The sequence below is a fragment of the Colius striatus genome, chromosome W (assembly GCF_028858725.1).
Source record: "Colius striatus isolate bColStr4 chromosome W, bColStr4.1.hap1, whole genome shotgun sequence".
In the NCBI taxonomy this organism is placed as follows: Eukaryota; Metazoa; Chordata; class Aves; order Coliiformes; family Coliidae; genus Colius; species Colius striatus.
Window position 1 is genome coordinate 41571018 of NC_084789.1, and position 26560 is coordinate 41597577.

Genomic DNA, 26560 nt, shown 5'->3' on the forward strand with positions numbered 1-26560 from the left:
ACGGCGGCGGCGGCGGCGGCGGAGCGGGCAGCGGAGCGCGGGGCCGCGCCGGGGCCGGGGCCGGGGCCGGGGCCGGGGCCGGGGCCGGGGCGGGCGGCGGGGCCCGCCGGGCGGCCGGCGCCATGGGCACGGTGCTGTCGCTGTCGCCGAGCTACCGGAAGGCCCCGCTGTTCGAGGAGGGGGCGGCCACGGTGGGGCACTACACGGCGGTGCAGAACAGCAAGAACGCCAAGGAGAAGGGCCTGAAGCGGCACTCGCTCATCTCGGTGCTGCCCTGGAAGCGCATCGCCGCCGTCTCCGCCAAGAAGAAGAGCTCCAAGAAGGTGCAGCCCAACGGCGGCTACCAGAGCAACGTGACCCACCTCAACAACGAGAACCTGAAGAAGTCCCTGTCGTGCGCCAACCTCGCCACCTTCGCCCCGCCGCCGCCCGCCGCCGCCGCCGCCGCCCTCGCCTCGGCGCAGAAGGTGCCGCCGGCCGCGCCCGCCGCCGCCGCCGCGACCCCGCGCCGGGTGGTGGTGCAGGCGTCCACCAGCGAGCTGCTGCGCTGCCTCGGCGAGTTCCTGTGCCGCCGCTGCTACCGCCTCAAGCACCTCTCGCCCACCGACCCCGTGCTCTGGCTGCGCTCCGTGGACCGCTCGCTGCTGCTGCAGGGCTGGCAGGACCAGGGCTTCATCACGCCCGCCAACGTGGTCTTCCTCTACATGCTGTGCCGGGACGTCATCTCGGCCGAGGTGGCCACCGACCACGAACTGCAGGCAGTGCTGCTCACCTGCCTGTACCTGTCCTACTCCTACATGGGCAACGAGATCTCCTACCCGCTCAAGCCCTTCCTGGTGGAGAGCTGTAAGGAGGCCTTCTGGGACCGCTGCCTCTCCATCATCGACCTCATGAGCCCCAAGATGCTGCAGGTCAACGCCGACCCGCACTACTTCACGCAGGTCTTCGCCGACCTCAAGAAGGAGAGCGGCTCCGAGGAGAAGGGGCGGCTGCTCATCGGCCTCGACCGGTGAGCGCCGGCCGGGCCCCGCCGGGGATGCTCCGGGCGCCGGCCCCGCTCGGCCCGGCCGTGCTCCAGCCAGTCCCCGGGGGAACGGCGGGGCCGCTGCCGCCCCCCTGGGCCCGGCCTTCGGCGGGGAGCGGGGGGGGGGACCGGACACGGAGCGAGGAGGGGAGCGGGGGGGATCGTTCGCCGCCCCGTCGTGCGGGCGCAGGGGCTCCCGCAGCCGAGCGGAGGAGGGGGCGCCCCGAGCCCCGCGTTGCGGAGCGGGACTGGAGCCGCCGTGCGGGGCCGCTCAGCGCATCGCCGAGACAAAGGGCGGGCTGCGGGGCGCGGCGGCGCCGGGGCGAGGGAACGGAGAGGAGGAGAAAGAAACGCGGTAAAGGCTTCCCCGAGGCGGCCGAGCGGGGCCGATCGTTACCGGCGGAGCGGCGGTAACGGGACACAGACGGGGCCCGGCCCCGCTTCCCCCCCCCCCGGGCTCCCCCATCCTCCCTCCCCTTTAATTTATTTTCTTTGGAGAGACTCGAGGTTCCCGAGCGGGGCTGGGTTCTGGGGAATCGCTACTGTCATGGCATCAATGTGAAACGTCTTGTTCCCATCGTGCACTGACCATGAGTGTTGTGTAAAGGACCCCGTGAGTGTGCAAGCGAGGAAGGACTCTACATGCTGCTATCTGAGGACTTTAGAACAACGACAACAACAAAACAAAACCAAGAAACCACAAAAACAAACTCACTAACCTACGGGAGGGGGGGAGAGAAAGAGGAAAAAAGAACCCAAGGACAATCCCTTCTTTATTCTTTCATTGTTGCTTTTGCAGTGGTATGGCGCATGCAAACAGGAGCATTTTGTGTCTTCAGAGCAAAAAACACGGAAAAAGGCAAAAAAAACCACGTTAAAAAACAAAACTGGAGGAGAAAAAAAAAACCTGAATGAGAGAGATGGCTGGGAAAAAAATGTGACAGCCAGAGCTGGCTGGAAAAATGGCACCCAGGGATGATGGCTGGGAGATAACTGCACCCAGGGATGATGGCTGGGAGATGACAGCACCCAGGGATGATGGCTGGGAGATAACAGCATCCAGGGATGATGGCTGGGAGATGACAGCACCCAGGGATGATGGCTGGGAGATAACTGCATCCAGGGATGATGGCTGGGAGATAACAGCACCCAGGGATGATGGCTGGGAGATAACTGCACCCAGGGATGATGGCTGTATAAAAATGACACCCAGAGCTGTCTGGAAAATGATACCCAGAGAGGATGGCTGGAAAATAACGACAACCAGAGATGGCTGTAGGATTGTCACCCAGGCTGCCTGTAGGATTGTCACCCAGCTGGCTGTATGGTTGCTACCCAGACTGCCTGTAGGATTGCCACCCAGCTGCCTGTAGGATTGCCACCCAGGCTGCCTGTAGGATTGTCACCCAGCTGCCTGTAGGATTGCCACCCAGCTGCCTGTAGGATTGCCACCCAGCTGCCTGTAGGATTGTCACCCAGCTGGCTGTATGGTTGCTACCCAGGCTGCCTGTAGGATTGCCACCCAGCTGCCTGTAGGATGCCCCGTGCCCAGGAGGCGCCGGCAGCGCGGTGCCGCAGCGCTGAGCCCGGCAGGCCCAGGCACCTCCTGCTGCTTCTGGCTTTTAACCATTCTCGATTTTTTCCTCTGTGTGTGTGTTTTCTTTCCCCCTCCGTGTGCACAGCTGTGGCTGGGTTCAGGCCCGTGGGGCGTTTCAGAGGGAGGGATGCTGTGGCCGCTGCCCGTGGGACCCCGCTGACACCGTTGTCTGTACAGACCTTTTTCTTTTCCTCTCTCATTTTTTTTAGTGCAATCTCTTCTGTAGCTCTTTGTTGACCAAATTGGTGGGTGTTGTTACTGGATTAATTTATACTCGTCTCACTGTGTGTGTGTGGTGTGTTTGTAGGTGTGTGTGGTGGATAACCCGGCGCCTGTGTCGTGGGGCTCCGTGTGCCTGCCATCTACCCCCCACCCCTTCTTTTTATTTATTTTTGTACTGTGCTGATGAAATAAAACTGCACTGACCATCCATTACCCGGCAGCAGCTCATGGCAGGCTCTTTTCTGCATCTCCCCCCCTCCCCTCCCCTCTCCTTCCCCTCCCCTGGGGAAATTGGCTTTGCTGCTGTGGGCTTTAAGGCCTCGGGGTCAGCCCCGGGCTGGGAGGGCTGCAGGGCTGGGGAGGAGCCTCCCAGCAGCCTGGGGTGACGCACGGGGTGCTGGGGATGCCCAGGCTCCCCATCCCTGCATCGTGTTCCCGGGGCAGAAAGGGGCAGCAGCACCGTGGATGCAGCTCCTGGGGGGTTGTTTATTGCGGTGAAGGATGGAAACCAGAGCCCAGGTGCAGCATAGTAGAGGGATTGTTTGATTTACTGCTTTTTTACACGTTAAAATACCGGCAATTCAACTCCCCCAGAGGTTCATTGCAGCATTGGATCATTGCAGCAGCATTGCCCCAGGCTGAAGAGCAAAACCCCATTCAGGGCTAGTTAATTTATGGGAATAATCAGGAATATATACTTTATATATCTCTATATATCTCTCTCTCTATAAAACCAGAACAGGAACAGCTACATTTCATAAAGACACATCTCATCACCTCCAATGTTGCCATCTCGTAGGTTGGACCTGCCCTGCACTTGCTCGCAGGGCCCACGGAGCTCCTGCTGCTGCCTGGCTGCAGGTCGCTGCTCCTGGGGCAGGGCTGGCCAAGGAGGTGCAGAAAGCGAGGAGTGCAAGGAGAAAGGCACAGCAGCAGCCGGGTTTCTGCCTTCTGGAGCTTTCCTGGGAGGAGGCAGACGCGGGCTGGGCTGTCCCGAGGCGCTGGCGGCGAGGAGCTGGTGCTGGGGGCTACAGGAGGAGGTGCAGGGGCCTCGCTGGTCCTGAGCCGCTCGTGGGAGGTGCTTGACAAGGTGAGGAGCCCTTGGTGTGGCTGGGCTGGGGTGGTGGGTGACTTGGCCAGGAGCTGGAGGAGCTGCTTCCTGAGGATGTGGGTTGGACCTGACGAGCAGAGCTCTCTGTGCAGGATCCCCCCATGCAGGATCCCTCCACACTCTGGGGCTTGGTGTGGCACAGTCCCTGTGTCCGTGGCTTTGGGAAACCCTCCCCTGACAGGCTGGCAGGTGAGAAGCCCTTTCCAGGCTTCCCAGTTCTTCCCATGCTCATCAAAGCTGCGCTCCCTGGGCTGGAGGTGGGTGATTCCTAGGCTGGGCTCCCCCCACCAGCCCTGCTGCAGATCCTGACCTGACCAGCAGTGCCAGGACTCAGCACACACAGCCCCACGATGCAGCAGAAATGAAGAGCTCCTTAGTCTGTGGAGCCCTCTTGCAAACACCCAGCTCCAGCTTGGCTGGGTTTGGGTGCCACTGGAGAAGCCACGGTGCCACCCATGGAGGGTGGAGGGAGGGATGGAGAGAGGGGCATGGATGGATGTGCCCAGAGGTTCAGTGTGAAGCCAAAGAGCTGCAGCCTCAGCCCCCAGCACCGGGGCTCAGCATTCAGCCACTTGGTCTGAACAGGACCACTGGCTTTTCAGGTCATTGGAGAGGGTAATTAAGGCAGAATGCTGCAGGATTAAAGGCATAAAAGCTCTGCACTGTCCCACTCTCCGTTCTGGCAGTGGGCCTGCCCCCAGCCCGGGGCTCTCGGTGGCTTCCTGAGCTCAGGCAGCGGCCGGGGCTGTGTTCCCCGCTGGCGTGTGCTGGGCGGTGGAAGGTGCAGGCTCAGCCCCTCCAGCCCCCACCTCGCCGGGGCTGGGGCTTGCAGCACGGGGCTCCCTGAGCCCAGGATCTTTGGTTCCTCAGCTGGAGGCTGCAGAATCTTGCAAAAAACAAAGGATACGCGAGATCTAACCCCAGGAGGGATCAGCAGAGGGTGTGAGAGCTGGCCGTGGGCAACGGGGGAAAGGGTGCAGGTGCCTATAGATGCACCTTCGGACCAGAAGCACTGTCCTGCTGCTCTGGCCCGTTCTGTGAGATGGATGCAGCTCACCGGCCGTTTTTAAGCCTTCACGTGGCGATCAAGCCCTCTCCGAGCCCGGGCTTTGTTCCACCTTTAGCGGCCGGTGCCCCAGTCCCAGCCGAGCGTGTCCGAGCGCATCCCGCGGCGGGGCCGGGGGCAGCGGCAGCCCCCGCTCGTGTCTCCTGCCCCCGTTAATGCCCCGGCACGCAGAGCACGAAGCCCGAGCGGTGCTTGGTGAAGTCCGGCTGCGCCTGGCTGCTGCTGGTCTCCACGGCCACGGTGCATTTCCTCCCGTGCAGGCTGCAGGGCACCGGGTGTGCCACGCTCACGCGCAGGGGACGCCTCTCGCTGCCGGCAAAGGGAGGAGCGGGGTCAGGGGCGAGGGGCTGCCCGGGGGGCTGGGGGCTGGGGACGCCCCCAAACCTCAGCCCTCTGCCCCACCTGGAGGTGTCCCACGCAGGGAGATGTGTCCCCGTGGCTCTTGGTGGCCTCGGCTAATGGGTCTGATGCTGACAGCCCCTGCTCAGAGCTCAGGGACTGGAGGCCCAGCATGGAACAGCCAGCAGAAGCACAGGCAGGGCTGCTGGGTTTAGCACTTCCCGCTCCAGGCAGACAGGCTCAGACAAAAGCTTGCCCCTGCAAAACGTGCCCCAGCTTTTTGACCCTTAAACCCAGCTTTGGTGCTAGAAGTGACTCTCGGGAGTCTCTGGCACACAAACGGGGTTTGCCTGGGCTCTTTGGGTCACCCACAGCATGGCCAGAGGGATGCTCATCCCTGCTCTGGGGTGTCCCCTCTGCAAGGGGGGACTAGATCACAGACTTCTCCTTGTACCATAAGCAGAGGAAAGGCTGCAGGACCTGGGGCTGTTCAGCATGGGGAAGAGAAGGCTGAGAGGGGACCCATCAAGGCTGATCAATCCCTAAAGGTGGGTGTCAGAGCCTGGGGCCAGTGTTTGGTGTGTGGTGGCCAGTACCAGGACAAAGGGTGATGGGCACAGGCTGGCACACAGGCAGTGCCACTGGCACAGGAGAAGCTCCTTTGGTGCTGAGGTGAGGGAGCCCAGGCTGCCCAGGGAGGGTGTGGAGGCTCCTCAGGAGGTTCCCAACCCCACCTGGACACGTTCCTGTGCCCCCTGAGCCAGGGGAAGCTGCTGGAGCAGGGCTGGGGCTGGAGCAGCTCTGCAGGGCCCTTCCAGCACTGTGGGACTGTGTGAAATCACAGCTGCTCCCCAGGGCTGGGGATGAGAGGATATAGATAAAATGTGGCCAAGTTGCTGCACAAGCTCCAGCCAGGAGCCCTTTGCAGTGAAGAGCAGGTGAAGTGCATCAGGAGAGGGGATCTGTAGGAGAAGCACCTGCAGCAGCTCCAGCCACTCCCTCTGGGGAAGCAGGAGGAGACACTCCAGGCCTTGGCCTCTGGGAATCTGTCCTGGGACCTCACTTGCACTTCAGATTCCTCAGTTTGCAGCATTTCTCAGCATCACCCTGAGCAGCTGAAAGACCCAGTAGCCTCAGCTCCCCCCCTCCCTGTGCTCTGCATCTCTGCTCTGCTGCACTTAGCTCCCAGAGCCCAGCCCTTGAGCCACTGTCACAGCATTTCCCCCCAGGTCCTTCCCACAGCACAGACTGTTTTGCTTCATCAACAGATTGTTTTGTGTCACACTTTGATGCAGCTTCTGAATGAGGAAGGTGCTCAGGGCTCCCAGCCCAGGAGCTGTTTGGTTGGAGGGGCCCTGGCAGGGCAGCAGCACACAAAGCCCTCACGTTGTCCCAGGTATTTAGTGCTGCTTTACTCTTGCCTCAGTGAGTTGAGGCTCAAATCCCTGCTTAGTTTGCTATTTTTACCAGGTCTTAAGAGAAGGAGCCCCAGGCGTGGAGGAGCCTCTGGGAGATCCCTGCCATCACGTGCCTGCAGAGCAGCTTCAGCGTGTCTGTGAAGTGCTAATGACCTCCCTCCTCTCCAGCATCAGTTATAGGTATGAAGACAGAGAGCTTGGTGCAGTTAATGGTCAAACCCTGCTGACCCTTCTGCACAGGGATGAGGAGCCCAAAGCAGGGGAGAGGAATGTCATTGACCTGCACTTTGACCACAGGCAGGAGCCAGCCTGGGAATCAGAAGGAAATCAGGTCATTGATGCATTTTGAGCCCTGTGGCTGTGAGACCGTGACTCATTCACCCTTGGTCACATGTTGCTTCTCCTCACGTGAGAAGAGGTTTCAGCTTCTGGGGGGGCACAGGACAGCTCTTGAGTGGCATCCAAGAGCAGCCCCCAGAGGGATCTGCAGTACTGCACTGGCACAGTGAGATTCTGCCAAGTGGCACAGCCAGGGGGACGCTTCCCCCAGGCAGAGTCTGAGCTGCAGATGGTCCAGTGGAAATCCAACAAAGTCCTTCAGAGACAAGGGCAACACCGAGTGAAAATACCCTCTGGGGATCACTGGTGCTCTGCAGGACCCTGATGGCAGCAGCAGCAGGGAGACAAGTCCCACTTCCACTCAGAGCTGGGCTAAAAGCTGACTTTCCCTGCATGATCCCACCCTGGCACTTGGCTCTTCCACCTCCTCATCTGAGGAACACCACTCAGCTGGGGGAAGGTCCTTGGGGTGAAATGAAGGTGGCACAGAGTTTGCACTAGTTAATTCACTGCTTAATTTCAGGCCTGGACACACACCTCCCTTCACCCTCCATGCTTTCATTCCTTAAGTACCTCAATGGTTCCTGCTATGTAATGAACCTGTGTGGATTACTTAGGAACATCTTCTGGCCTCCTGACAATTTGAAGGACCAAATGAGTCCTTTGCAGATGATCTCACTCAGTATCTGTTCATATTAACATTCAATGTTAACAGACATCACCACTTTGTGTCCTCTGTTCATTTATCAACATTCATTTGTATATATTCCTATTTATTAGTAGGAGAGGCAGAAAACCTTGTGATTTAAGGACTCCAGGGCAGAACTGAATGTGTTTCTGAGCCTTCTGCAGCTGAAGACACACGGTGCAGAGGGCTAAGTGACATGCCCCAGGTCCCACAAACCAGCACCAGAATGAAAACCCAAACCCAAGTGCTCTGTCAAGACGTTTAACCTGCCTGCCCAGGGAGTGTGGAGTCTCCTTGGGAGGTTCCCAAAGCCTCCTGGACACATTCCTGTGCCCCCTGAGCGAGGGGAACCTTGTCCTGAGCATCTCTGGAAAGCTGGTGTGAGCTGCTGAGACAGCCAGGGAAGGGCTGGCAAAAGGGGAAGCAGCAGAGGAGAGATGACTCCCAGTGGGAGCAGAACACTGGCCTGTGAAATGGGAGAGTCTGGGCTGAGCATTTAATGTGGGAGCTGAGGGAAAACACGAGGCAAGTGGCACAGAAATGGCACCAGATGTCTGTCAGAGCCACTGAGCACAAACAAACGTGGCCAGGGAGTGTGGGGAGAGAAATGGTGGAGGGGAAGAGTGCAGAAAGGGCAGAGGGAGTTTTGGTGAAGACAGAGGTGCAAGAGGAGAACCTGAAAGGAATGTTCAGCAGGTGATGCTTGAGAGCAGCCCCAGCTCACCTGGGGCCCTGGTGAGGTGTGAAAATGCAGCAGAGCCCAGAGATGAGACTCTTCATGTCTCCCTGAGCTCTGTGAGGCAGCCCCAGGAACAGCAGCTGACCCCGACTGGCCAGTGCAGCCATGGAGCAGCCATGGAGCTCTTCTTAGGGAGCCAAATTTGGGTAGAAGAGGGCAAAGCTGAGTCCAGCAAGTGCCTGATTTTCCTGGCAACAAAGCAGAGGGATTGGAGTGAGGCTGAGCACGCCATGCAGTGTGAAACCAAGGCTCAGCAGGGACAAACCTAACGGGATGGATTCCCGAGAGCACTTGAACATCCAATCCTTGCAGAGTCTAGATGGAAGGCTCGTGCTGGAAAGGCACAGCATCACTGTGCACCACCTGGGGAAGGCTTCAGGAGAGCCTGCAGCTGCAAACAGGCTGTGAGGAAGCACTGGGAGCTGCAGAACTGTTACAGGGTGCAGAGGTCGGTGCTGCAGCCTCCGAGGGGCTCAGCCCTGACAGTAACACACAGATGGAGGCAGCCTATAAAACACAAACCAAAACAGCAGCAGCTACGTCCTGCACGAAGGAAATATGTAAGCAGCAGCAGAGAGAGAAACCAAAGAGGTCTAAAAAAAGGCAGCTTTCAAGGCTCTGCTTCCTACTGACAACCAGAGACCGAAGTGATGCTGGGCAGCAGAGGCTGGGGCCCTGCGCTCTCCCGGCTATAAACGGGGACACAAACCGAGCTGGGTCTGCAACAACACTGGCTGGGGCACAGGTAATAAACACTGAGCTAGCTGAGCCACAGCTGTGTTGTTCTGAGGAGAGATAAGTGTGTGGGGCACGGGATATATCTCATCTGAGCAGCCGTGGCTTTCTGCAGCCTGCAGACAATGATACTGGGGGCACTGGGGCTGCAGGGGAAGGTGACAGCTCTCACTGGGAGAACTAAAGCCACAATGGAGACCAAAAGCAGGAACATCCAGGCTCTCAACGTGTGCAAAGGTGAAACTGCACTGAAAAAGCTCAGGTGTGCAGTCTGTGTCACCTCAGGTGTGAGCTCTCAGCTGTGCCACAGACACCGGGGCTGTCCCAGCTTCATCTGCTCTGCTGCTGCCTCTTGGGTGCTGGGTCCCCCTTCCACAGGAGATTTACACACCTAGAGCATAAACTTCCCTAAACAAGACTCTGGTGACAGCATCACCCCTGTGACTCCTGACACTTCATCCCTCTTTGTATCAGAGGGAGAAAACACCTTCTCCCACCCTGGCTTGTGTCTCTCTGGGAGGCCACAATCCTGTGTATGTGAGAGAATCATTGCACAGCCTCTTTGCCTCCAGGCACTGACTGCAGGGCTGTCAGCAGGGAATCACAGAACCATTCTGGTTGGCAAAGCCCTTGAAGCTGCTGCAGTGCCAGCCCTGCCCTCACCCTGCCCAGCCCAGCACTGACCCACAGCCCCCAGCACCTCTGGGATCCCTGCAGGGCTGGGCACTCCCCCAGCTCCCTGGGCAGCCTGGCACAGGGGCTCACACCCCTCTCAGGGAAACAGTTCTGCCTCAGCTCCAATCTCACCTTCACCTGGGGCAACTTGAGCCTCTTTCCTCTTGTTCTTCATTACTGGGGAGCAGAGCCTGATCCCCAGCTCCTGCAGCCTCCTGTAAGGAGCTGCAGAGAGGGCTCCTGTCTTCCTTCAGCCTCCTCTCCTCCAGGCTCAACACCCCCATTCCCTCAGCTGTTCCTCATCATTGAATGGCTTCAGCTGGCAGAGACCTTTCAGCCCATGGCATGCAGCCTCTGTCCCAGCCGTATCCACCACCAGCCCATTGCCCTCAGTGCAACACCCACCCGGCTCTGAAACACCCCCAGGGATGGTGACTCCACCTGACCTGTGCTCCAGCCCCTTCCCCAGCTCAGGTGCCAGGCTCTGGCCACGCTGCTGCACTGCAGAGGAAATGCAGCAGCCCCTTTGCAGTGCTGGCCTGAAGCTGCAGCTGGCAGCATCCTCATGCCACAGCTGTTACCAACACCGGGGCGCAGAGGTTACCCCGGGCTGGGGTTTGGGAGCAGCTGCATGAGCAGGGGATGGAGCCACACGTGCTGTGGGACTCTCACACGCAGCACAGCGTCACAACAACATCCTAAACCGCAGCAGCTTTCAAAACCTGCCTTGTGCCACCCGCTCTGAGGTCTGGCAGGGCGGATGTTTGCTCAGGCTGCTCCTCACCTGGCACACACACGGGCTGGTTGGTGCTGCACAGCCCCTCTGCAGCTCTGGCACACACAGACATGGATCAAAGCTATGGAAAAGAGAGACTAGAGAGTCAGGCGTGACAAGAGGAGGTGTGGAGTCAGCACTTCAGGCACTTCCCCTCAGCCATAATCCACATCCCATCTTGTTTCCACACTTGGGCTGTTAATGAATCCCCTCCCTCCCCCCAGCCTGGCCACGCTGGCTGGGAACAGCAAGGCTCAGGCAGCACTGAGCTGGCTGGGAGGCATCAGGCTCCTGCACCCACTGCTGATGCTCCTCGAGTTCTGCTCCTCTTGCAGCTCACAATTCACCTATTTGCTCCAAACAGAGGAGTCTGTCTCTGTTCTTGCTCCCCTCATGCCTGAGGGAACTCCTCCTTGGCAGAGCACTGGCTGCTCACTGGTTTTCTGGGTGGGAAACCTGTGTTCACTCTATGAGGGGATCCCAGCAACAAAGCAGCTGGGCAGGGTGAGGGCAGGGCTTTTCCACACAGGCTGGCTCTGTGGTGCCATGGCAGTGCCTCGGTGTGGTGGCTGTGCCCGGGCCCTGGCTGCCTGCCCACCCTGCAGCCCGTGGAGCGCTGGCAGACAGCTCAGCTCTGCACACACAGCACTGCTGAGCTCCCTGCAGCCAGAGCTGGGGGTTCTGGGCTGGGGAGCATCCCCTGGCCCCGCTCACACCGTGTGACAGCCCCTGTGTGTGCAGGGAGGGATGCACAGGGGCTGCTTTAGCACCAGCTCTGTCACCATAGCAACCTGGGTATTCATCAGCCCATCTGATGCTTCATTGGTGCCAGCCAACCAGGGGCTGCTGCAGAGCCCCCAGAGCTGGGCTCACTCCGTGCCCCCCAGATAACCCCCAGAGAAGCTCCTTCTGCATCACTTCCCCTCCCAGGGGCTTTGGGAGCGTGCTGGGGACAGCCCTGCTCAGCAGAACCCGGGCACACAGGGCTCTCAGGCAGGATGTCACCCTGACCTACTTACTGCAGGACAAGGTGACATCATGTTAAACTGCCAGTGGCCCTCTGGCCCCCTCTGTCTGGCAGCAACGCTGAACTAACCTGACCCCAAAGGCAGATGTGGGACAAGGGCCACGTCCCTCTGGCTGTGGGAATAACCTTGCTGTGTGGGCAGCAGAGATGCCTCCCCTCCTCACTCCTCTGCCCTGGGACAGCTGTGCCTCGTCCTGCCTCTCTGTTTCCAGACCTGCTCTGAAAACCTACATTCTTCTCCTCTCCTAATAGAAATGAGCTCAGGCTCCAGGGGACAGAGAAACTCCATCAAAGCAGAGGGTTCGTTGTGCTGCAGCCCCCTGCAGGGCTTCTCCCGGGGAGGAGCAGTGCTTCTGCTCACCCTCCCTGTGTGAGGCAAGGCTCTTACCACATTGTGCCCAACCAAGGGTCCCACTTCCACAGGCAGCCACTTGCCCCAGTGATTCAGGCAGCAGGACTGTTGTGGAGGGAGGGGGTGTGACGAGCTTTTGAGTCTTGCTGAGGTCTCCCCTCCTGGTAAACAAACAGACCTCTCTCTATGGCCAAAAGACAGATCAGCTGAACACAGGGTTTTCCCCTGTGGCAGCAGGGCCAGTGCAGGCAGTTCCCAGCACGCAGCAGTGTGGGGCAAGGCAGGGCAGTCACCAGGCTGAGGGTGACAGACAGGGAAGGGGAAGCAACTCAGAGTGACTCAGGGCACAGACTCCATTGCTCCATCACCACTGCAAGCTTGAGCTTCTAACCAACTTCCCTCTTATTTCCTGGGCCAGGAGCACACCCAGGGCCTTCTGGAGGGGCCTGAAGAGATAAAGCAAGTAGGCAGGGCTTGAAAAGTATGAGGGATGCTCAGGAGGTCAGAGGGAAGGTGGGGAGCAGAAAAAGCCCTCAGGGAGAGGCTGGAGTCTTAGGAACAAGAAGCCAGACCACAGAGTGACTCACTGTGCTTGGCTTTGGCTGCCAACAGTCCCATGGGCCACCAGCAGAGTCCCAGAGGTCGATGGTGCTTGAAGAACAATGTCTGAGCAGCATTAGAACCATTCTCAGGGTGCTGCTGCATCTCCTCTGCTCCCAACTTCCCCAGCAACGAGCGAACCTGGGCTCTGCTGCCCAGCACAGGGTGGCCAAAGGATGGGGATGCTGGGCACTAAGGGGGATCTAAATGGCAGGCAGGAAGGAAGAGCCTGGTTGGACTGTGCAGGGCTGTTCCTGTAATGTGGGGAGAACACCCTCTCCTGCCTCAAAACTCCCAGCACACCAAAGCATCCATGTGGAGAAGCCCAGCCAGAGCCAGCCCTCACAGCCCTCACAGCAGCTCTGGGGCAGCACTGCAGCACCCCAGAGAACCACTCTGGGCCTCACCCCATTTCAGGCACGATGGCAGTCGTTGCTGGAAGCCTCAGAGTGAATCAGGCTCGAGGACAAGAAGCCAGGGGAGAACAAACCATGAGGTGGTTCTGTCAGACACATTCTCCTCCCATTTACATCCTTCTGGGTCAGGCCACACAGCCCTTCCCACAGCACACAGGACCAGGCAGGTGGTTTAAAGGAGCAATGGAATTCTGGACTCCTAATGTCCTGTGCAAGGACCAGGAGCAGTCACATCAGCCTAAAACAACGTGACAGCCAACCTGCCAGGAGCTTGGTGTCAGCCACAGGCACTCCCTGCAACAAAGAACCCACCTCAAAGCCAGCACCCAGTGACTAATGAGTGAATGCAGCCTGTTTCAAGCCAGATGATTCCTAAAAGCACCAGGGATGTTCTCAGCATTTAGGCTGCACCAAGAGATCATTTCTCATGTGATGGCAAAAGCAAGGGCAGGGTTTTAAGTGGCTCTGGTGTGCTCAGGCAGCTTGGGCAGACAATTTGGCCTTTTCTCATCTCAGGAGCGTTTGCAGAGTGGTCTTGGTATCACTTCTGCAAAGGAAAGGGCTCTGAAGCTGCAATCCCAGCATAAAGAAGCTGGCACTTCTGCTTCCCTTTGTTCTCTTGCCTTTATTCACTGCTCCATTAGCACAATGCACATCGGCAGGGGAAGAGGCAACTGCCTGTGAAGAGAGACAGCTACATCTTAGTTCAAACCCTGACCTATTTCTGCTCTGCCTAACTTATTCAACAACAAGTTTGAATTTGCAGAAACAGCTGAAATAACTGTGTTGGATCATGTGAAAAAAGATGCTGGCTGCTTGTGGCAAAGGCAGCACCAAAAGCAGGTGCAGCCACAACAAGCTTGTTGCTGAGAGAAATTCAGAGGGTGGAGGGAAAAGCAGGTTGGCAGGCTCATGCCCAGCCCATGCAGCATTTGCACTTCCACTGCAACAAGTCACTTTCCTGTGGGGGTCTCAGTGGCTGACAACACCCCTGGGAGCACAACGGGGATGCTGCAGGGGCTTTGTGCCCCTTCCCGAGGCCGTGCACCATCCTGCAGCCCCACAGCCTGCTCAGCACACTGGCTCACCTGCCTGCAGACATCCCTGAGCCACCTCAGGAGCCCACCACTGAGGCCAGGCCCGGGGAAGGGGTGGGAGCTGGCTGGGAGGGCTGGGCAGCAATGAAAAGGGCTCTGTTCCTCAGCAGGCTTTGGAGCACAGACACGTTACTAGGCACAGCAAAGCGCTCTCAATGCCTGTCTGGCACCGTTTGCCTTCTCAGCTGCAAAGAACCCATCCCTCTTCCTGCAGCCAGGCTTTGCCTTCAGCCCTGTTCCAGAGCCTCTTCCCTGCCCAGCCCTCGACTGCACCCAGCTCCAAAGGCTGTGACCCCAGCAGCCTCAGCATCACACCACACGGCTCAGAACCCTCTGTGGATCCAGCCCTCCCTCCTTGGGGTTCTGCAGATGGAGCTGCTGACCCACAGGCTTTTACAGCCCCAGAGCAGTCTCTCCATGTGCAGGCACCTTTGGCAGAAGGGAGTTATTCCCAGAATAAGCCCTGGCACGGTGTCTCTTCCAGGCTCAGAGGGATGCTCATCACCTCCCAGGGCCATCCCCCAGCCACATCCAATGCCATTTGGAGGTACTTACTGTTATCATCTCCATCTTTTAGGAGGCAGAAGCATCAATATTTTATGCTTCTGCATTTCAGGGTCTGTGTTAGCAGAAATCAGCAGCTTTACACGTGGCACCGAGACATTTGCTACATCAACCAAAAGCCTGCAGAGCTGAAGCCATTAACAAATCAAATGTCTATGGCTCAAGCAGCCAGCATTAATTTATTTTGCTGCAGTCATTCCAGCTGAGAAAAATATCTTCCCCCATCCCAGTTTTTAATCAGCTTCCAGCCTCCTCTGGGCTCACCAGAGTTAAACCCTTCACATTGCTCCCCGTGAGAGACTGAAACAGAGCTGGGAAGGGAGGAAAATGATTGGGAAGCACATGCTGCCACTGGTAACAGATTAGCCCTTTGTTCCAAGGCTATCACATCATTTCAAGAGGCTTCCTCTATGTTTTCTGAAGAGCCATTGCAGTGACAAGATAAGATGCCACCACTGTGAAATCATCTCTGGGAAAAGCATCCTTGCAGTGGTCTGGCAGTGCCTGCCCTGCTCGCTGCAGAGCTGCACAGCAATCCCTCCTCTGTCTGACACTCTGCACTCCCAAACACCTTCTGCTAACTTCCCAGCCCAGGAACATTCTCCCACTGCAGCTGAGGATCTTGGCTGTTCACAACAGGGCTTTTGGGTTGCAGTGACAGAGGGAGTCCAAGAGGGGTTTTGCCTAATAAAAAGAGTCACTTTGCAGAACAGAGCTGCTCTGTCTCATGATTCTCCCTTCCTGTCTGCAGGGGAATGAACTGCTCTTCTTCCCCTTTGCAGTCCCTGAGCTTCTCTTTTCTAGCTCCCACAGCTCCATACACACACCACACCAGTAGGAAAACAGCTGACAACATCTGGAGCATCTGCTAATAGAACAGGATGGAAGGGGCAGTGCCAGAATGATCCAGCAGTCAGACCTCATCATGTGTGAGCCCTGGAAAGGGGTTCCACACAAAGGTAAGGACCCAAGGTGAAAGGGCAGAGGATCAGCAGGAGGGAGTGGGAGGCAGAGCCCTTGTCTGAAGTGCTGATGCTCTCCCTGGCTGCCTCTGCCTCGGCACTGATCCTGCCCTTGTCAGGCCACGTGCTGTGCACCAGTGGCGCTGCCCCAGCAATCTGCTGGATCACTGGGTGAACTGCCCCAGCCAGTGACTAAGTTAGATGTGAGAAGGAGCCTGCCTGCCCCTGAGTCCTCCTCAAGCCAGGCAGGTGTCTGTGGGGCTGAAATGCTGCCACGGCCGCGCAGAGGCTTCTGCAGAGCCCTGGGACACAGGCTGTGGCTACTGTGCTGCTGCCAGCTTGAGCACAGCATCGAGTGACAGGCCACTCAGGGAGCCACTCTGCCAAAATCCTGCCTGAGAACTGACTTGGCACCTTGTAAAACGCTGCTCTGCCTCTCCAGCCCCTGCCACAGAGCTCCCACTGCTGAGTGCAGATAAAGCCAAAGGTGATGATCCTCACTTGGCTCTGCTGGGTGAATGCATCTTCACGTGCCACTTGCATTCAGGGATGAGCTAGCTGCCTTTCAGCTGCTGCACACCATTACCTCTGCATTCCTGCAGCAACTGCCTCCATGTGTAAACACTTGTGAGCAGGAGACAGCAAGCTGCTGACAGGTAATTCAGTGCTCTTTAGCCAGTGTAAACACTTAGGTCACCAACCGGAGCTGCTGCTTACTCTTTGTCTTTCTGCCCCTCCCACAAGCACTGAGCCTCTGCCAGCAGAGCCAGTGTCATTCAGGTTTGTTAACCTGCACTTCTGGGCTCAAACATCAACCCCCTGCAATGATTTCTGTGTCATCCGTGGCCTCTGAGCTGCCTGGCACTGAGCCACATGTGCTGCTGCAGCATGAGGCGAGGTGCAGCCCTCAGAGATGTGGTGACAGGAGCAGGACCCCAGGCCCCCAGCGAGCATCCCCTGGGGACAACGTGGTTCCCATCAGGGGTGGCTTCAGCCCCCTCTCATCAGCCCCTGAGAGTTTTGTCACAACTCACAAAGCTGCATTAAAGCCAAATGTTATTGCAATGAAAAGCTTTCTGAGGGTTTTACAGAGCAGGTCCTCGGTGCACAGCCAGGCAGAAGCTCCCCAGGCTGCAGCCCTGCACACTCACTCTTTGGGAGGTGCTTCCCTGAAACCCAAGCAGGGGCTGTATTAACTCACCTGAAAAGCACAATGCCCTGTGACACCAACTCAGCCCACTGGGACAAGGACTTCAGTACTCTCCTGCCAGGCAGCCAGGGCTGATGGTTGTTAGGAACGAGCAGCTGAGAGCAGAGGTGAGAGAAGAGCTGCCTTACCCTGCAGCCTGTGCTCTGCTCCTTGGGCAACCCCTGGCTAATTGTCTCCTTCTCCCTTACCCAGACAAACCAAACCCTAAACGCTCCAGATCTGATCCAGAGATAACTTAGACTAGAGATAAAGGAGCAAGTGGTAACAGGAGATGGTTGAGGGCCTGACACAGAAAGCTAACCTGAGGCAGCATGGCCAGTGGCTCACCAGCCATTCCCCAGAGGCTGCTGCAGGGGCCCAGCAGTCCCAGGCCAGTCAGAGCAGCTGGCAGTGACAGCCCAACACACAGTTCAGAGGTCTATCACATTTCAAAGGCGCTGGGCTGGGCAGCAGGAGAGGCAGCCCTCCTGCTCCATCCCTGCCCAAGCCCCTTCTGCAAGCTCCTTAGCTGCTTGCCAGCCTGAGGAAAGATGTCAGGCATCCCAGACTCCTTCCTCCTCTCCAGGCCTTTACCTCATCTGCAGGATCCAAAGGAGATGAGAACCAAAGAGGGTGAGCTGTCTGCTGCCTGGCTGCACAAGGACACAGACAAAAGGGAGAAGAGGATGCTGTGCTATTTACAGCTGCCTCCTCCTCCTCCATTCCTAGGGGTGGAATTTTCCCTCTGGTGTGTTGATTGCTTTGTAGGAAAGACTTAAAGGCTTCTTACACAAAAATGATCCCTAAGACTTCAATCTATGCCTAGTCAATACTTTCCATTTCCACTGGAATCCAGAATGAGGCACCCAATTTGCTGCAGAGATTTACTGCCATGGCCCTGCAATCAAATCCAAGTGCTGACCTTTGAAGTGACAAGGATGGAGAAACCCCTCTAACAGGAGCTTCCAGCAGGACTCCTCAGCTCCCCAGCACCTGAAGTGTCTCCAGGTCAAAGGAATTCTCAGGCACTGCAGACTGGTGACCAAACCAACCACCTGATTGAGTGACATCACTGGCAGCTCACAAGGCATCAACGAGAGCAATTGACAAGTGGGGTCAGTTCTGGAGGTGTGTTTACACACTGGAATGGACACAGGGGGCATCCCACCTTCTCCAATTCTTTGAACCTTCCTGGTTGTACTCTGGAGAAGCAGCAAATGCCCAGAATCAGCAGCATGTGCTGTGCAGGTGAACCACAACCACAGGATCTGCAGGGTTGGAAGGGGCTTTGAAAGATCATCGGTGCAGCCCGCTGCCAGAGCAGTCCCACAGCAGCTCCCCCAGTGACATGGGCCAAGGTGCCTGCTGTAAATCAAGGCTCCAGAAAAACACCTCCCACTAAAGAAGTTCCATTTTCTTCAGGTCAAAGATTGCCTTTAAATCCCCCAAATGAGCCTGTCCCAGCCCATCTGCCCTTGTGCCAGGAGTCAGGAGCCGATGGGCGTGGGGCTGAGGGTGTGAGCCCCAGCAGGGCACAGCCCCAGCAGGGCACAGCCCCAGCAGGGCAGAGCCTGCTGGAAAGCCAGGGGGCTGCAGCAGGGCATGTGCTGCTTCCCTGCTGCTCAAAGGGAATGAGTCAGAGCTTGGGTCACGGCAGGCAATCCAGCCTGTGCCTCCTCTTGCCCTCTGAAGTGTAATCACATTCCCTGAATAAGCGTTTGCAAGTCATAAATGGGCTTCTTGTTAATAAAATGCCAAGCAATAAGCTGCTGCAGTGATGGTGATTGATGGCCAGTGCTGTCTCTGGCTGCAGGAAGACAGGGCCAGGGGCCTGCTCTGTGTCTGCTTTTCTCTTTGCACCATTCCTCTGCTGTGCAGGAGACCCCACAGAACGAGGGGGATGCTTTGCCCTGGGATCTAGGACAGCTTCACCCAGCCATGGGTGCTCACCAGAGCCCCTGCCTGTCGTGCCAGGAGGGATGCTGCACCTCACTGCTGCTCCCAGGGACGCCTCCTGGGTGTCAGGAACATCTAATTGCTCCCCTTGTCTCCTCCTGAACTGCTGCAGAGCCCACTGGTGCTGCCAGGCCCCGGGGAGCTGCGGGAGGGCCGTGGGCACACCGGAGGCTGCTCCAGCTCTGCCCTCTCATCAAAGGTGTGCACACCAATGGGGCTGCCAAAGGAGCAACACCCAGAAGCCAAATGAACCTTCCTGGGGTGACCAAAGCCCTGGGAAGACAGCTGCAGTGGGGAGGTGAGAGCAGGCAAGCTCATGCTCAGCACGGCTGCCTTCGAGGGCTGCGGGAGCTGCTTAACCCAGCTCCAAGCCCTGCTCGTCACCAGAGCCCCCTCTGAGAAGTGACAAAGCAGAGTGGGCTCTGTGGTTCAACAGCAGCTTCATTTAACTCAAGTAGCTGCTTCATCAGGTAGCAACGAGCCCAGGCAGAAAGCCAGGCAAGTGCCTGTGTGTGCCTGCTGCCGCTCAGGTGAGGGAGCAGCACCACACACACACACAGATGTTTTACCTGAAGATGTGGGTCTTGGGCACTGTGAGAAAGGAGCAGTGGATGGCAAAAAGCTACAAGTGTGGGGGGAAGGTGGGGAGGAGGGTGAGGGAGAGGAGTGCTGGGGCTCCCACCCGATGGACACCAATGCTCAGCTCCAAAGGCAACGTGAAGCTCCACCAGCCTCCTGCAGCCACCTCTTTGTTTGATGCTGCCAATCATATTGACATTACTAAATAGACTGAGCCAGTTCAAACAGCCAGCTCAAATGCCAGGAGCCAAGGTTGTTCTATCAGTGTCACCACAGGGGTTACCCTGGGGACAGCAGTGATGGGCACGTGGGGTTACCCTGGGGATGGCAGTGATGGGCACATGGGGTTACCCTGGGGACAGCAGTGATGGGCATGTGGGGTTACCCTGGGGACAGCAGTGATGGGCACGTGGGGTTACCCTGGGGACAGCAGTGATGGGCACATGGGGTTACCCCTCACAAGGGAAGAGAGAAAGAAAACACTAGGCCTTGATCCATACCACGTGGCAAAGCTCCTGCTGCCACACCAAACTCAATGCTGGGGGGAACTTCAGCTCTGCCCAAAAGAGGGGGAAGGCATAAGGAGATGGGGATTTGGCACAAGCTCAGGCAGCAGAGGGAACTTTGCTGGGGAAGCACCTTCCAGCGAGAGCTGCTCCCTGGCACTGCCCTATCCCAAAGGCTACCAGGGCCAGCCCAGTGTGGCCAGCACTACCTGTCCTGTGCCTTCCCACAGCAGCACGTGGTGTGCTCAGGCTCTTGAGCTGCAAGTGCTGCAGAGAGAAGGGATGCTGCATGCCAGGGGCCTCGCTTCCCTCCTGGCACACACAGCCCTTTGTCCATCCCAGCGCCCCGTCTGAGCCCAGGGCAAAGCAAACCCAGCGAGCTCATGCAGGGGCTGAGCAAGCCACCTTGGGAAAGCACAGTGCTTGGGCAGGCCTGGGAAGCAGTGTGTCTGTTGGTAGATGTGAGGGTCATGCACACAGACAAGGTAACATGGACAGGAGGGGGAGGAAAAGCCAGGGCAATGCAAAGGTAACGTGGGCTGTGTAAGAATAGCTCTGAGCTGCCATCTGAGCAGCCATTTGCCCTGGTGGATGGATCAGCTGAACACAAGTGTAGGCACAGAGCTCGTGAGTGAGACCTTGAATGAAGATGTAAGGTGAGGAGAATGCTTGGCACCTCCAGCAGCAGAGCATCACACACTGAGGCAGAGGAAGCGGTGCAGGCAGCCAGCTGGTACTGACACGAGGCTTGGAACGGCAGCTCTGCCGGCTCCACGGGCACCCACAGCAGCAGCCAGGGGGAAATGCTGAATGAAACTGCTCAGTCCTAGGCCTGACACTGAATCCTGAAGGGAACCAAGTCCTTTCAAACCGACTTCAGAAGCATTTACCCTCCCTGAGCCTGAATGGCTGCTTTAATAACAGCTTTGGATGCCAAGGCTTTCATGGCTTCAGCAAAAAATATCCAAAGCCTCCCAGATGATAAATGCTCTGGTAGGAGCCTCACCAAACCCATCCCACCTTCTAATAATAACCTGTTCCAGGCTTTCATTTGCTAAATTGCATGTGTACTTTGGAGAGAGGTTTTCCTGAACCTGCTGTGTAATGAGAGGCCTCACTAAACCCTGTCAAACCAGACAAACACATCTCCAGCTTCATTTGACTTTGAAATTGCAGCTGCCTGCTCCAGGACATCTGAGGGGTTTCCTCTCCAGCTGAGGAGGAGTTGGCTTATTTTGACCCAGACAGGGTCCTTGTCCCCATGTGCTGAGTCCCCATTGGGTGTTCTATGAAATGTCACCTTTATCTAGGCAGAAACATTTGTCTCTCTGGCTCTAGCTCTGGACAGAAGAGAAAACATTCCAGGAGGGGAAGAGACGTTACACTAATTGGAAAGGACACTTTGAGCCCATGGTCGGGCTCAGGATGGAAAGTGACTCTGTACATGATCACAGGGTGCTGCACAGACCTACAGCCCTGGCCAAGGCTTGGCTGGAGTCTGAGAAGTGAGATGACTTTTGTTTCATTGTTAAATCACACTCTGAGGAAGAAACAACCAAATTCATGGTCCTTGTGCTATTGCTCCGTCTCTCCACGGTCTGAAGAGCCTCCATCAACTCACTGCAGCTGCATGTGATGAGGGGGAGTTTGCAGAGCACTCAGCAATTCTCCTGTTGGGGGTTTCTACCCAGCACATTCAGCTCAAGCCCACAGTGCTAAAAATAAGGGATATGCCCTCCCTGCCAGCCCACGAGGATGCAGGTGGGTTACTCTGCCACCCTCCTCCTCTCCTCCCTGCCAGGGCTGGCCATACCAACACATCCCTGCAGGCAGGCAGGACAAATGCTGTAATGCTAAAGGAGGGAGGCAGGACAGGACAAGCAGAGTGCAGGCAGGATGGGCAGAGTGCAGGCAGAGCTCTGTGGGCAGTGCTGCCCAGCCCAGCTCCTCTCCACGCTCAGCTGAGTCAAGGCTGCGAAAGATGATTCAATCACAACTATGAAGAGCAAATCCCACACGTGTGTGCTGAGAACCAGCCCCTTCCAAACACAGGCTGGATGAAGATCCTGCCCCTTGAGGTTATTAACAGTGCTGCAGTGAATGCTGACACCTCTGGGACTATGCTTCTGTGTCTGTGACTAGCCCAGCAGAGCTGCTGCCAGGCTCAGCTCCGGTGCTGGGCTCAGTGCAGTTGCTGCTCCACTGAGCAGGATCAGTGCAGTTGCTGCTGCCATTGAGCAGGATCAGTGCAGTTGCTGCTCCACTGAGCAGCATCAGTGCAGTTGCTGCTGCCACTGAGCAGGATCAGTGCAGTTGCTGCTGCCACTGAGCAGGATCAGTGCAGTTGCTGCTCCACTGAGCAGGATCAGTGCAGTTGCTGCTGCCACTGAGCAGGATCAGTGCAGTTGCTGCTGCCACTGAGCAGGATCAGTGCAGTTGCTGCTCCACTGAGCAGGATCAGTGCAGTTGCTGCTCCACTGAGCAGGATCAGTGCAGTTGCTGCTGCCACTGAGCAGGATCAGTGCAGTTGCTGCTGCCACTGAGCAGCATCAGTGCAGTTGCTGCTCCACTGAGCAGGATCAGTGCAGTTGCTGCTGCCACTGAGCAGGATCAGTGCAGTTGCTGCTCCACTGAGCAGGATCAGTGCAGTTGCTGCTGCCACTGAGCAGGATCAGTGCAGTTGCTGCTGCCACTGAGCAGGATCAGTGCAGTTGCTGCTCCACTGAGCAGGATCAGTGCAGTTGCTGCTCCACTGAGCAGGATCAGTGCAGTTGCTGCTGCCACTGAGCAGGATCAGTGCAGTTGCTGCTCCACTGAGCAGGATCAGTGCAGTTGCTGCTCCACTGAGCAGGATCAGTGCAGTTGCTGCTCCACTGAGCAGGATCAGTGCAGTTGCTGCTGCCACTGAGCAGGAAGGGAGCCGTTTGCATAAGCCCCAGGTTTCAGAGGTTCCCATGGCAGGATGTGCGAGTGCAGCTCGCCCCCAGCACCACCTTCCTCACCAAGGAAACTGCCTCCCTCTGCTCTAGCTCTTCTATTTCTGCTCCAAATCGCTGGGCCTGAGTCATGGCAGAACAGAACAGCCTTTCTTTGCAAAGCTCCCTTTTCCCAGCACATGCCCTTGCAGGATGTGCTCCACTCCACCAGCTCCCTGAGGCTCCTAACTGCTAAAAATGAACAGCGAGGTCCAGGGTCACAGATGCTCTCCAGCACAACCCTTTCAGTCAGGCCCTGACCTCTGCCTCCTGCTCCCTCCAGCTCAACTGCCAACACACAGCAAGCCCAAACACAGGCTGCAGACGCTGTCAGCAGCTCCACGTGGGGACACCCCCCTCAGAACTTCATCAGAGGTTTCTCTGCAGAAGCCAGTTGTGACATTTGATGTGGTGTGAGTTTAATGTGCTCCTTTCCAGGCTGGTGAGAGCCCTTTCCAGGCCAAAGCTGGGCTGGGAGGGAGGCTGTGAGCAGGGCAGAGGCTGCCACACAGCCCCAGCTCCTGCTGTGTGCAGCACTCCTGGCACTCCGTCACCACCCGCTGCCAGGGCCAGCCTGGCAGCACAAACTGCCTGCAGCCTGTGCAGACACTGCAGGCTGCTTTGTGGGAGGCTGCTGCTGCTGGCCTGGGACTCCCTGAGAGGTTTGTGCCTCTCTCCCAGCTGCTGGTGGAGGATGCTCTTCAAGCAAGGTCTGAACAGCCCAGCAGCCAGTGCCTGATGCCTGGGTCGGGTCTGTACTAGTGCACGCGTTCTTCTGGCCACGCATGGAGAGGGCATCCCTTTCTGTTCCTGTGCCAGCTCCACATGACACAAAGCAGTTGTGAGAAGCTCTTTTTTCCACCCTTACCTGTCCCCAGAGCCACTTCTCTGGTGCTGCCCTCCCAGCCCCTGCAGCACCTCAGGGGAGCCCTGGCTCAGGCTCTCGCTCAGCAGCGACCTGACAGGAGGCTGCAGTGAGCTGGGGGTTGGTCTCTTCTCTCTAGTAATGAATGACAGGACAAGAGGAAACAGCCTCAAGGTGCCCCAGGGGAGGTTGAGGTTGGAGCTGAGGCAGAGCTGTTTCCCTGAGAGGGGTGTGAGCCCCTGTGCCAGGCTGCCCAGGGAGCTGGGGCAGTGCCCAGCCCTGCAGGGATCCCAGAGCTGTGGAGCTGAGGTGCTGAGGGCCTTGCTATTCACTCTCAAGCATGGTGTGACACATCTCCAACACCTGATGCAGTTGAGCTGGGCACTTCAGTCCCACTGAGGTGTCAGGACTGGCCTAGCCTAAGCTTTCTTTAAAGCACACTCCCTCCAAGTTGGTTTTTCCTGCCCTGCTCAGAGCTCAGCCACGTGTCTTGTTCCTTTGCCTTGTCATTCGTGGTTTCTCTTGGCCAATTTGCAAGGTACAGTACCAGTGGAAGTGTAGGAGAGGCACAAGAGGAATATCAACATTCACAAGTCTTCATGTCATTCCTTATTCTGAAGCAAATGAATTCCAGCCTGAGCCAAGCTCAAGCCAGAGCAGCAGCTGGGCAAACACACACGTCTCCAAACAGCACCTCCAGCCAACAGGAGCAGCTGGAATGGCATCCCTATGCCACTTACCCACAGCACTACCAGTTGCAACTGGGGGAGGCATCTTCTGCTCAGATTGGAAGCTGGACTGTGGAATGAGGGTCCTAAATGCAGGCTCCTAGTGCCTGGGGTACATCCCTCACCTCCAGCTGCCACTGCAGCACGGCACGAGTCGTGTCCCACCTCCCAGCCCTGTGCACATTCCTCACGCCACAAGGGGCTGACAAATGCCACTGAACACCTCTGCTTGGGCAAATTAATTCCACTCCTGTCCATCAGTTCAGTCTGCTCCCAGCCCCTCCTGCAGGCTTGGGCTGAGGCACCAGCACGTGCCTACTCTGGACAAACGGAGACTGTCCTGCATCACCCCCCAGCTGATGTGCTCAACAAAACAGAACATGTGCTGGCTGCTGAGGTGACAAATTGATGATTAAGTGTTTTACTCACCCATTTTACCCTCTACAAGAGTTCCTGGGAGGAAGAGTGAGTGCTTGGGGCTGGATGTGAGCTCCCAGCACCCCCAGTGCCTGCGTGTCTGTCTCACAGCAGCTCAGAGGTTTGCAGCAGCCCAGAGCACTGGCTTCACACACCAAATTACCTTTTATTTCCCCTTTTCTACACTAGAAAACAAGAGAAAACCCACCCATTCAGCAGCTGCTGCCATGTCCTGCACATGGCTGGATGCACCCCAGAAGCATCTTTTATGTGGCCACTGCTCTGGGACTGGAGGAACACTGCCAGCCAGCTTCCCTATGAAATGAATTAACCTCCCCAGCAAAACACGTGTGACCATCCCTACAGCACTGCCCCAGCCCTCAGCACCCTTCCCTCACAGCCAGCTCTGCATTCCCAGGCTGGGGGAACTCCTTTCCTCGGTGGGTGATGAAGCAGCGAGGCCGCCAGGCTGGAGGCTGCCTGAGCTCCCCTGGCTCAGGCTGCACAGCAGTCTTTGTGCTTGTCTCTTTAATCCAAACGAGGCATTCTCACAAAACTTAGCATGATCTTTGCTACCTCTCTCCCTGATTGTCAGATCTGAGGATACAGCAGCCACAGAAAGCCACGTTTCCCTGGGAAACCAAGCTAAAAATAGCCAGGCTGGCTGCCTGGGGAGACTGGGCTGGTGAAACTGCAGTTGGGATGAGATAGCACTGAGGATGAAGTGTGTGCAGTACAGGCCCTGAATGCTAAAGATCCCAGTGTCAAACAGCCTGTCCCCTCAGCAGCACACTGTGAGAGCTGACCCTCCTCCTGCTGTGGGCAGCACGGCCTGGCCAGGCAGCCTCTGACCTGCAAACCCAGGCTGGGGGATGGAGCCTGCTCTGAAACCATCCTCAGGTGCTGAGGGCTGTGGGTTAGTGCTGGGCTTGGCAGGGCTTGGACTCCAGGACTTTAAAGAGCTTTCCAACCAAACTCAGGGAAACAGCTTACACTGTTGAAACAAGCCAAGCAAGCACACAAATGACATCTTTCTGCAAGGAGCAACAGGCCTGAGTCAAAGAGCAGCTTCTGGAGGGTGCTGGTGGGGTGAACAGCCCCAGCAGGACGTGGTGTAAGGACTGAGCTGTCTGTACATCTGCCCTCAGCCTGCTGCAGGAGACTGCCTAGCAGATACCAGCACAGGCTGATGGAGAAGGACAAACACTTCCCCCTTCTGCATATCTCACAGCCCCTTCTCCAGCAGCTTCTCATTTCCCGAGTTCACACAAGGAAAAGCAAGAAGGGGGGAAAAAAACCCTCTGTGCCTTTAATTCAGAATGTAATTACTCTGTGTAAATTAGTTAGCTTGGCTTCCATCTAAGATTTAGCATGTAATAGCCTATGAATCACAGCTCTGGTACAGGATATATTGTGCCATTTGTATGTAAAAATGCTTTGTACAAGGCACCCTGTGGATTAGGGATATTAATTTATACCACAGGTTGTGCAAGATTAAGTGAAATGAAAGAAGATAAGGAGATAAGACACTGCTCCTGATCGAGGAGCAAGCTCTGGGGGCACTTTAAGGTGAAATCAGCCATCAGAGTCCACAGAGTC

General features: G+C 57.0%; 2 protein-coding genes across 3 annotated transcripts in view; one reads left to right on the plus strand and one right to left on the minus strand.

The window, feature by feature from the left end:
* Nucleotides 1-84: 84 nt before the first annotated feature.
* LOC133628632 (cyclin-dependent kinase 5 activator 1-like) lies at nucleotides 85-3056 on the plus strand. The gene is made up of 2 exons (XM_062017045.1): nucleotides 85-1009; nucleotides 1824-3056. Exons 1-2 carry the CDS (start codon nucleotides 123-125, stop codon nucleotides 1900-1902), a joined length of 966 nt encoding a protein of 321 aa, XP_061873029.1. The 5' UTR covers nucleotides 85-122; the 3' UTR covers nucleotides 1903-3056.
* Nucleotides 3057-3309: 253 nt separating this feature from the next.
* Nucleotides 3310-26560, minus strand: part of LOC104558389 (unconventional myosin-Id) — a 110484-nt gene continuing 87233 nt past the window's right edge. For both annotated transcript variants that reach the window (XM_062016519.1, XM_062016520.1), the window contains one exon: nucleotides 3310-5329. In XM_062016519.1, the coding sequence (XP_061872503.1) occupies nucleotides 5173-5329 (157 nt within the window). In that variant the 3' untranslated portion in view covers nucleotides 3310-5172. The remainder of the gene's footprint in view (nucleotides 5330-26560) is intronic.

Coding starts and splice junctions, on each gene's coding strand:
- LOC133628632 (XM_062017045.1), top strand. CDS start 123: ATGGGCACGGTGCTGTCGCTGTCGCCGAGCTACCGGAAGGCCCCGCTG. Junction 1,010..1,823: donor CTGCTCATCGGCCTCGACCG/GTGAGCGCCGGC, acceptor TTGCTTTTGCAG/TGGTATGGCGCATGCAAACA.